Here is a 10,696-nt window from a genome sequence, read left to right on the forward strand (position 1 = left end):
GGTTAAAAATAAAAAAAAAAATAAAAAATAAAACTAAATTGCTTTATATAACGCACCCGGAATTTTAGTGGGAATACATTTATAATACGAGTATGTATAAGTGAGGTTAGGTTGATTTAAAATCAGTAAGCCTATATGGTATAACTCAATGTGATGTGAATTTATTCAAAAAAAAAATTTTATGTAAAACAGTAGTACCCTAAACAAAATTGAAACTGAAAATTTTGACCGTTAGTAGTGGATTTTCAAACTGCAAATTAATCAAAAATCGATCAAGAAATTTTGAAATCCTGAATTTTTATATAAACTAACGAATTCATATTCAAAACTAACCCAAATGTACAAAATTTAGTAATTTATGAACTTACAGCCATAACCAGCGAAGTAACGGAACCCCAACGCAGCTAGTTACAGGCTTAAAATTATTTATATTTCCCAACAAAATGTTTTTGTATTCCATTTTAGCAAGTTTTGGAAAAGTTTATGCTAATTTATCATGCAATCAAGCAGAATGCAATGGAAGCAAACTAGCAAGGCGTGTATTTGGAAACTTTTTGAGGAAAACCATTGCGCTACAAAGTGCATTTGGAGCCCAAAAGTTGGAATTGTTAGCACAAAAGCGCTAATACAACGAAATTAACATTATTCCAAAAACGAAATCACACACAAAATCCAAGATTGCTTCATTTTATGACACATTTTATTTCCTACAGTTTTTCAGTTCCGCTTAAATACACACACACATGCATACAAGTTTGCAGCTGCTGCAAAGCACTTAAATAGTGTTAACCCTATGGTATTGGGGATAGGTTTGTGAGGTGAAAGTGATTAAACCGTTAAATAATGATAAGGTCTGTTTATTATGTTTTATTTATTTATATAATAGTTGTTGTTGTACCTACCGTGTTCAAGAGTTCCTTTCTTTCCTTCACCAACACCTTAATTTATGTATGTATGCGGTTGAGTTGCTTTTACGAAAGGTGTTCGCGGGCCTTCATCAATACTATGAATCTCTATAATTATTTCACTTTAATATAGATGTTGTTGTTGTTGTTGTTGTTGTTGTAATCGCTTAGTTTCTGCTGTAAGAAATTTAATGCGCACTGATGCATTAAATCGATATGAAAAACTTGGCGTTTTCGTTAATGAGTTTTGACTTTATAGAAATTTAGTTCGAAGTTTTGGCCTGCAAAGAGAAAGAAGAAATATTTAGATGAAATGTAGATAAATTGGGGTTTAATTGGATATTTTAAATAAAAGTTTTAACATCAAATCTATGTTCAAATAAAGCGACAGTTTACCGGTGGACAGAAAATATCGCTCAACTTAGACGAACATGTCTTCGCTTTCGCAGATCATATATGAGATGCGAGCGATACAAGCGGCGAAAAAGGAGCTTAAGCACGTTATCGAGGCGAGCAAAAAAAAATGGAAACAAATGAGCGAGAATGTTAATAAAAAACACTGGAGACTCGGGTACAATATAGTTATGAAAAAACTCGGAGCTCGAATCAAGCCACTCAACTTCAACGTTGTCAAATAGGATGGCATCGTTGTAATTGTACTCTTTTCCGTGAACGAAAAAAGAGTCAGTGAACCAGAATAGGCTACAAGACTCGAGGAACTGCAACTGCCCGCTGGCAAGCTCGAAACTAACAAATCGGCCGGCCGGGACGAGATCTCAGCAGAAATACTCAAAACAATCGCCGCAGAACGACCCGCAGTACTCTTAAATATCTACAACGCCTACCTTGAAGCTGGAATATTTCCTAAAATTTGAGAGAAACAACGACTTGTCCTAATCAGCAAGGGAAAAGGGGATCCCAGCTTGCCGTAAGCATTCCACCCACTATGCATGCTTGACTCAGCGGGAAAGCTCTATGAAAGTCTACTTAAACCTAGACTGGAAGCGTCTATCAATGAAGCTGGCCGCTCTCCCCCACACGAAAAGTCAAATTTAGACGCTTTCCAAAGCGTCTGGGATCCCAGCTTGCCGTAGGCATTCCACCCACTAGGCATACTTGACACAGCGAGACTACTTAAACCTATACTGGCGGCTATCAATGAAGTTGGTGCAGTCTCCCCCAGACAGCTTTTAGACGCGTAAGGTCAACTCTAGACGCTTTCCAAAACTTCATTGAAAGTGTAAAAGTCGAACAGGGTAAACGTATAAGGATTTTCTAAGGGCACAAAAACTGTAAATTACCTAGTCTTAAGACTGGATCCCAGATTAACATTCTGTGTACGCAGGAAATCGCTTATCATACAATGACTTTGATATTGATCAGTCGTTTTGTATGACAGATATATGGTATTGTGGTCCGATCTGAACAATATGTTCACAGATTGTGGCATTATATTGGACAAGACATCCTGCGAAATTTCGTGAAGATATCTTGTCAAATAGAGGTGTTTGTCTTACTACTTATGCTATAGTGGTCGGATTTTGGCGGTTCTGACAAAATCATTTTTCCTTTTATGAGTACTTTATAGTGTCCGTCGTTTCCTTAGAGATGTTACAAACTACAAGGCATATTTAGACTACAAATATTAGTAAATAGCTAATTTAGAAGAATTTAGAGAAGTACCACCGATATCATCGATATGTTGCCCGAACATACTTCTTCTGAAATCTAAATTCGAAAGGATCTTTATAATTAGTATTCTTTAGCACCGCAGACATTTGAAAGAAAGTAACAAATTAATCAAAAACATTGCAAATCACTTCATGAAACTTAAAAGAAAACGTTAAATTATAAAATAAATTTAAAATAGCTTTCATATATACCAAGAATGTGTGTACACGGAATGAGTAACAAGCTTCTGGGACAAACATAATTATATAGTACATATTCGTTGAATGCGATAACCTTTGGCGCTCCAAGAGCATTAGAACCGCCTAGCAGGCAAATTCAGTAAATACTGGCGTACTTATCAAAGTATATTTCATAGACGAAACTAATCACAGCAACAGTTTCGCACTTCGGGCGTCAGCGACGGCATTCAGTACGCTGTGAAACTTAGTACACAAACTTACAACGTAAAGCAAAGCGAACGACGGGACTATGCTTGAGGCCACACTATGGAACAGCATACTCCTAGTGCTTTGGATTGCAATCGTCGCAGGGGCAGAACGAAATCATCCGACAATATTACGCAAACGCAACGAAATGACCAGGTACATGAATTTGCACGCCAATCCGTGTAAGGACTTTTACGAATTCGCCTGCGGCAGTTGGGAGCAACCCTACGTAGAAACGCGATACGAGCAGCCGATATTGAAAGATATGGAAATTTATTTGCGTACGAAAGTGGATCATGATTTGCGCAATATGCTGCAGGAACAAACCAAATTGGAGGATGGCTTAAATGGACGTAAATTAAAAGATTTTTATATATCCTGTACGGCAGCCGAACGGAATGGTGTCGCACAACAGGAGTACTTCAGTCAGATGATCGAAAATCATGGTGGTTTCCCTGCGATACCGGGTTCCAATTGGCACTTGCAGAGCAACAACTACAATTGGCCAGATGTGGTGGGCACATTGCGCTTTCAATATGGCATGAATATATTGGTGGGTGTGAAGATTGGCGTCAATTATTTGTACCCTTTCGAAGATAGCGTCTACTTGAGCGAGCCGGACACTTTTATACCGCCAGAACTATGTAGTGCGGAAGGTACTAATAGGACGGACTTACGTTCCGAAGAGTATGCGATAATTGAAAACGAAGTAGCCGAAAATCTCAGCATGTGGCTAACGCTTGATATGGAGAAGGCGCAAGTGATTGCCTCCGATTTGGTGGCGTTTGAGTTTAAGCTTTGCACTGGTATAAAGAGATGGGATATCAGCCAGCTCGCCGTGAACAGCAGTTATAATAGTGATATACGCAAGACGCTTTACGATTTTACATATCAATATGATAATAAAATCGACTTTGTTGCGGCCACCCTTGGCACGCAAATACAAAAGCCCGTATTCATGGGTAACGAGGGGTATTACAAGCAGCTAGTCAAAACCTTAGACTCTACGAATAAGACGACAATCGCGAACTACATTATGTATCAGACATTGGTGGCCTTAAGTTTCCCACACAATGATCAGCCGAGTAGCCGCGCTTTGTTCTGTTTGGAAAAGGCAAAGCGTTACTTTCCCAAATTTCTCGGTGAGATGTACCACAAAAATTATGTGAATGTTGCTGCTAGGGATGATGTGGTCAACATGTTCGACAGATTGAAAGAATCTTTCCGCCGGAGTTTACAAAACACCTGGATCAGAGAGCATACACGCCGCATTGCTGAGAGCAAACTAGCAGAGATGCACCTGGCCTTCCCTTACTATGGCAAATTGGAAACGAGTAGTATAAACATAAATCGCGGTGATTATTGGCACAACTTGGACATACTAATGAAAGATCGGCAAGAGGCACAATTCCAACGCATTTTCCCGCCACCACATCCAAATATGTTTGATCAAGTAGAATCGTACGAAACGAACATTTTCTATAGATCACAACATACACGCTTCGAAATGGGTTGGGGACTACTGCAGGAACCGCTCTATCTTACGCAGTACCCGAACTCGATGCGTTACGCTGCGATCGGTCATAAGCTATCCTCTCTGCTGGCTAGCGCCTTTGATGACATCTCATGGAGTACATCGCCTAACGGTGTATTGAATTGGGATCAGTCTACTGCTACGGAGTATCGCAATCGTAGCGAATGTTTCCGTCAACAGATCAGCAATTATCTCCACAATGATCCCGCGTTGTTTACAAATACTACACTATTGCGACAAATAATAGCACAAAGTGCTGGTTTAAATGTAGCATTCGACGCCTATTTGAATTGGTTGGCATTTCAACAGCCCACTGATGATCACGAGACGCTATTGAGAGAAACTCTGCCCGAGTTCAACTTCACTAATACACAACTGTTTTTTATTGCCTTCGCACAAAAGCATTGTAGTGCAGGCTCACGGCGGTCCAGTACAAAGGGATCTGCGCGCACTCTGAGTCCACTTGAACGGCACACGATCGAACGCTACCTAGTCAATGGACCGCTGAGGAATTATAATGAATTCGCGCGAGATTTTGGCTGTCCGATGGGTGTGGAGATGAATCCGCCGGATAAATGTGTTATTTATTAGTTGCTAACATAAATTGTAGATCTTAATTTATAGCCATAAATGTATATAATGTATATTAAAGGCTTTAAAAATACTTTTGAAAAAATAAATCATAATTGAGAGAGTACTTTTGAGTTTATGAAATGAAAAGTTGGAGGATGGAGCCATGTGTAGAAATTCACGCTGAAGGATGAAGCCGTCACTTGGGAGAGGCCAGTAACGATTCTTTTACATATGGCTCAAGCAGTTCACGGCCAAGTATCCTCTGGGAAGCAAAAAAAAAACAGCTTATGTGAGAAGAGAAACATCCCCTACCCAGAGTTGTAGGCTGGGTTTGAGACCCGCCACGTAAAAGATTCCACCAATGAAAAGAAGGTACAATAGATAAGGTACCAATCGTCGCATCCTATATTCGTGTAGCTGCTCTACAGTCCGAACTAATGTGAAATAGTATATAAGACTTGAGCCTTCCCATCATGTATAAGTCATTCAAAGTCCGAACTAATACGAAATAATTCAACAGCCTGCGAAGAGAAAGTAATATATGAAATATCTCATGTACTCACTATTATGAAAGTAACCTTTAGGAACTCTGAAATCGAAATTTATTGGATTAGTTTTATGCCCGCAGGATTAAGAAATTATATCCCTAACACGCTTAGTTTCAACTTAGTCTGGAAAGTAATAGGACTGATTTCTTCCGCTGCGACTATACTGACTGGATTCGGTAGAGGGCGATTTTTCGCGCGACGAGTTCCTGTGAGTGGTTCAAGCCAAAAAGAGTCTCAAACGAGGAGTCAATCGGGTGCGACAAGACATCGCAGGCGATTTAAAGTTGCACCACGAAAACGCCACGGCTCACACCGCCTTTCTTGTGAACAGCTACGTAACCATGGCCGGCATACCAAGACTTCCGCAGCCACCTTACAGCTTGTTTTCTTGTCTGAAAGGGCCGATGTAAGGCAAGCCTTTTGAAGCGACAGAGAGGATCCCTCGACTATTAAGGCTATTCAGGAGAATGCAACTGGCAGCGCTGCAAAGACGCAGAAGGAACTTATCTTGAAAGTTTTTAAAGAATTATAACTCAGTGCTATTACTTTCCGTACAAACACTGTACTCTAACCAACCCGTACCCTTGTAATATGCTTATCTAAGAGAAGATCTTTCGATCGTGGAGGCAATAATACTTCAGAGAGGAATATTTGGCGTATATTTTTAGAATTGTTTACCAAATTAAATTCGTTTCAACGCTCATGGCATTGTAAACAAAAACATCGCTTATGTATCGTGATGACCTTTGAAAGCTCCAGCGCCTCAGCGATTAGTTTATAACAAAGCTCAGCTTATCAGCAAAATGTGCTGATGTTGGAGACGTTGGTGTAGATAGCAAAATTGCTGTTTTTGAAAGTATTTAAAAATTTTCTACAATTCAGTACTGCTTCCAGTCTGACTACGACAAAATGCATAAAAGTGGACCGTTGACGCGAACTTTACCGCTAACTTTAAACTTCATATTGGCTTTGTGCAGTCTTGTGCCGCAAGCTGTGGCTGAACGTGGCACAAATGGACGCGAAAGGGAGGAGCAAATCATGCGCAATGCCAAAGCAGCAGAGGTACTCAGATATATGAACCGAGAAGCTGATCCATGCAATAACTTTTATGACTTTGCATGCGGCAATTGGGCGTCACATCAACCGACATTGTTGGAGGGAGATGCACCGATATCCGTACAAAGTCAGTTGGCGCAACGCGTACGAAAGGACGTACAAATGCTGCTCGATGGCGGCGCACGCAGTAAGGGTCGGACGAATTTGGATGAGCGTAAAGTTAAGGAGTTTTACAAGTCGTGTATAGTAGTCGAACGCTCTTCGTCGTTACAGCAAGCCTTTCTAATGAATTTCATAAAGGAATATGAGGGATTGCCGTTGCTTGCGGGCACCAACTGGAATATGAACTATGATTGGGTGCAGGTAGTGGCGCGTTTACGTCTGAACTATGGCTTTGACTATCTGATTGGTATGGAAGTGGTGACTACTGAGCATTCGCTACCAGGCAAAGCGGTGATACAATTGACCGAACCGGCAACGTCATTGCTACCGCGACACTTGTGCAGCGGAGGTGCTATTTTGGATACGCGGCTTGTCGAAAAACACACAGCGCAATTGCAAATTGAAATCGCCTTGGACTTACAGTCTTGGTTTGGGCTAAAAGAAGAGGAAACCGAACGTGTCGCTGGCGATATTATACGTTTCGAGCTCGAATTATGTCAATATATGAGAGAGAATGAATCGTTGCCGCCAACCGAAAATGATGAGCCCGAACCAAGTGTTTATGAGGGACGAGACTTGGCGCGCCTTTCAAAGGATTTCGGTAATATAATTAATTTTAGAAGGTATTTGGAAACCAGTCTCAATTCAACCGTTGCAAACTCGGAGATTGCAATGAAATCACCGGCTTATTTTAAAAATTTGGCACGCATAGCACGCTTAAACCCGAGACCGACGCTAACCAATTACATAATGTATCGTGCACTGGCGGAAATAAACTTTCCACGCAATGAAACTAGTACTCCAAGAGCGGGGTACTGCGCGCAATTGACCATGCGATTCTTCCCCAAAGTTGTCGGTGAGATATATAAGAATAGATATCAACGTAGCGAAATTAGAACCGATGCTGAGCAACTTTTCGACAAAATCAAAGGCACTTTGAGTGAATCTTTAAATGTAAATGATTTATCAGAAAATGCACAGAGAACGTTGCGTAACAAACTGCTGGCATTTGAGAGGTTACTCTTCCCCATCTACAAGGGTGTCAACTTACGCGATCTGCCACTAGAGCACACCAATTTCTGGCATAAGCAAGATATCGCCATGAAGTTTAAAGGCTACAAAGAGCGTCAGCGTTTCTATGGTGGCGATCCCGATTTGGATGAAAGCCTCGTCGAAGCGTTTGATATACGTATGCAGTTGCTGGATAATGGCATTATGACCGGTTGGGGACTGCTGCAACCGCCCTTCTATGACTACAGTTATGCCAAGTCCTTAAAGTATGCGTTGCTGGGTCCACTTATTGCGCGTGAACTGGCAGCCGCCTTGATACCGGATGAGCTGGAGACAGAGCTTACACGTGATGACTCGATTATGGAAATTTTTGACAATGTTACCGAATGCTATCGCACGCAGTACAGCAACTACTTGTATAATATACCGAATGTATTCTACAATGCCAGCAAATTGCGTGAGCTCATGACAGATAGCGCTGGCTTGAATATAGCTTTCAAAGCTTATCTCGGCTGGCTAGCCGATATGGTTCCGACCGGCAATGATCGGCAAACTTTGTTACGTGAAACCCTGCCGGGTGTGGACTTTACCAATACACAGTTATTTTTCATCGTTTTCGCGCAATCCCGTTGCCATGCCAAATATGTCAAGGAAATGCCGCCAACATTTCTTCCGCTGGATACGCACACCGAAGAACTCTTCAATGTAAATGGTGTCTTGGGAAATAATGTGGAATTTGCGCGTGAATTTGGCTGCGTGCTGGGCACGGATATGAACCCGGATGACAAATGTACCATGTTTTGAATTTAACAAATTTAAATACAAGCAGAAAAACCTTTTCAAAACTGGACCATAAAATCCGAAAATTGGATATTACAAGAGCTCTTGATTATTTATGTGTTGTGTTTCAAAAATAAGAACTTTTTCATGAAATTTCAAACCATGGAACTAAATTGTGTCTCTTATTTATAAGAATCCTTTCTGATATTAAGTCGATAAAGTGAAAAAATAAATATTTTAAACCAAAATATTACAATGTTATTTTGGATATAAAAAGGTTAGTTTAACCAAAATTTCGTGAAAAAAAATTTTGTTTGTGAAAGATAAAATAAAAAACCTCCAAACATTGACATTTGAGACTTGAAATCGCCCGTACATAAATTCACTGTTCATTTTAATTATAACGGGTGATCCAAGTTGAGGTACTTTTGTCAATAGCCTTTTAGTCTTTTGACAGATCACCCGTGATTCGTGTCAAGCTCTCATGGCATTTTTGTTCAATATTGTTTGGCATTTCACCAGGGAAAGACTTACGCCTGAACAATGTTTACAAATCATTTAAATTTTTTTACGAAAATTCACCTTCTGTAAAAAATGTGAATCGCTCGCTTCGCTCAACTTATGATCAACATAATCGCCCTACGGAGCGTTCTATTCGCAACACTATCACCCTTCTTGAGACCCAGTGTTTATTATTGGATAATATTCGACCGATAAGACCACGCTCGGTAGGGAGTGCAGAAAATATAGAAGGCGTAGCTGAGGGTGTACATGAAGACCGTAGAGAGTCGATTCGGCGCCGTTCGCAGCAACTCGGACTGGAAATCTTAAATTGAAAGCGTACAAAGTACAGCTGGTGCAAGAACTGAAACTCATACTTCCCAAGCGACATAGCTTCACTCTATGAACTCTTGAAAAGTTCCAAGAAGATCCGACGTTCTTGAGCAAATTTTGTCAGCGATGAGGTTCATTTCTGCCTCAATTGGTATATAAAGAAGTAAAATTGACGTATTTGGGACGAAGAGCATCCTGAGGAGATTCAAGAGCTGTAATTTCATCCATAAAACATCCGATGCAATTTTCGGTCCTTATGATGAGAACGTAACCGTCAATGGCGACCATTATAACGCAACGACCGTTTATTTGATGCCTAAAATTGAAGCTCGGGATTTCAACGACATTCAGTTTCAACAAGACGGGACCACTTCACACACAATGCATCAATCAATGAATTTATTGAGTGAACACTTCGGTGAACTGATAATTTCACGTTTTAGATCGGTCGATTGCCCATCAAGATCGTGTGATATCACACTGTTAGATTACAATATCTACAAGATCTACAATATCTACAAAAAAACATTCCTTAGGGTAAATTCGATTTTTAAATGTGATTTTATGGAAATATCACAGTACTTATTATAATTTGAAGTATAAATGACTAAAACTAAATACTTGTCAAGAAAAGGCATTCTCAATCAGTAACAGGTTAAACAGTCACGCATAATCGATCGGATTTACAGTTTCACAAAGCATACCTGCAAAACAAAAGAAGAAACAGTTTATTAAGTATAAATAATTGAAAGCGTAATTTGGAATAAAAATACGTTTGAGAAAATATGTGTAGGAATAAATAGAATAGATTATATTTGTTTTTGTTATTGATAATGATGATGATGGCGCCAAAGCGCAGAGTATAAAAACCGTTTTGTTTTGTTTCAATCAGTTACGGAAATCAATAGCCACTTTATGGTAGAAGACTACGAAATTCCACAAATTAAAGCTGCTCAGAAAGTGGGCACAAAGTGGAGGCAACAAATAAAAGATGCGATTTATATGGATAGCTTCAATCAAATTAAACTAACTGTCAATCAAATAAACGGTATTACAAGCACGCCTTAAGTAGCTTAGAGCTGTAGATACGAGCCATAACTTGTTTCAGTTTCTTTTTGTAAAAGATTTATATTCAGAATCATATTTTTATTTATTTATTTTTTGTTTTTAATATTA

General features: G+C 39.8%; 3 protein-coding genes across 6 annotated transcripts in view; 2 read left to right on the forward strand and 1 right to left on the reverse strand.

Annotated features, from left to right (window-relative positions):
- The window catches only part of LOC108977552 (ubiquitin carboxyl-terminal hydrolase 46), a 101,939-nt gene that overhangs the window by 67,677 nt on the left and 23,566 nt on the right, over positions 1 to 10,696 (reverse strand). For 3 of the 4 annotated variants that reach the window (XM_018947275.1, XM_018947278.1, XM_018947279.1), the window contains exon 2: positions 903 to 1,186. The gene's annotated coding sequence lies outside the window, so the exon portion shown is untranslated. Of the gene's footprint in view, positions 1 to 902; positions 1,187 to 10,141; positions 10,225 to 10,696 lie in introns of all 4 variants that reach the window. The other variant, XM_018947277.1, reaches the window with a different exon arrangement.
- LOC108977554 (neprilysin-1-like) lies at positions 2,981 to 5,253 on the forward strand. The gene has a single exon (XM_018947281.1). The coding sequence runs from the start codon at positions 3,066 to 3,068 to the stop codon at positions 5,145 to 5,147; it is 2,082 nt and encodes a 693-aa protein (XP_018802826.1). The 5' UTR covers positions 2,981 to 3,065; the 3' UTR covers positions 5,148 to 5,253.
- On the forward strand, positions 6,547 to 8,946 carry LOC108977553 (membrane metallo-endopeptidase-like 1). Its single transcript, XM_018947280.1, has one exon. It carries the CDS (start codon positions 6,587 to 6,589, stop codon positions 8,708 to 8,710), a length of 2,124 nt encoding a protein of 707 aa, XP_018802825.1. The 5' UTR covers positions 6,547 to 6,586; the 3' UTR covers positions 8,711 to 8,946.

The sequence above is a fragment of the Bactrocera latifrons genome, unplaced genomic scaffold, assembly GCF_001853355.1.
Source record: "Bactrocera latifrons isolate USDA-ARS-PBARC rearing strain unplaced genomic scaffold, ASM185335v1 scaffold_91, whole genome shotgun sequence".
NCBI lineage: Eukaryota > Metazoa > Arthropoda > Insecta > Diptera > Tephritidae > Bactrocera > Bactrocera latifrons.

Coding starts and splice junctions, on each gene's coding strand:
- LOC108977553 (XM_018947280.1), top strand. CDS start 6,587: ATGCATAAAAGTGGACCGTTGACGCGAACTTTACCGCTAACTTTAAAC.
- LOC108977554 (XM_018947281.1), top strand. CDS start 3,066: ATGCTTGAGGCCACACTATGGAACAGCATACTCCTAGTGCTTTGGATT.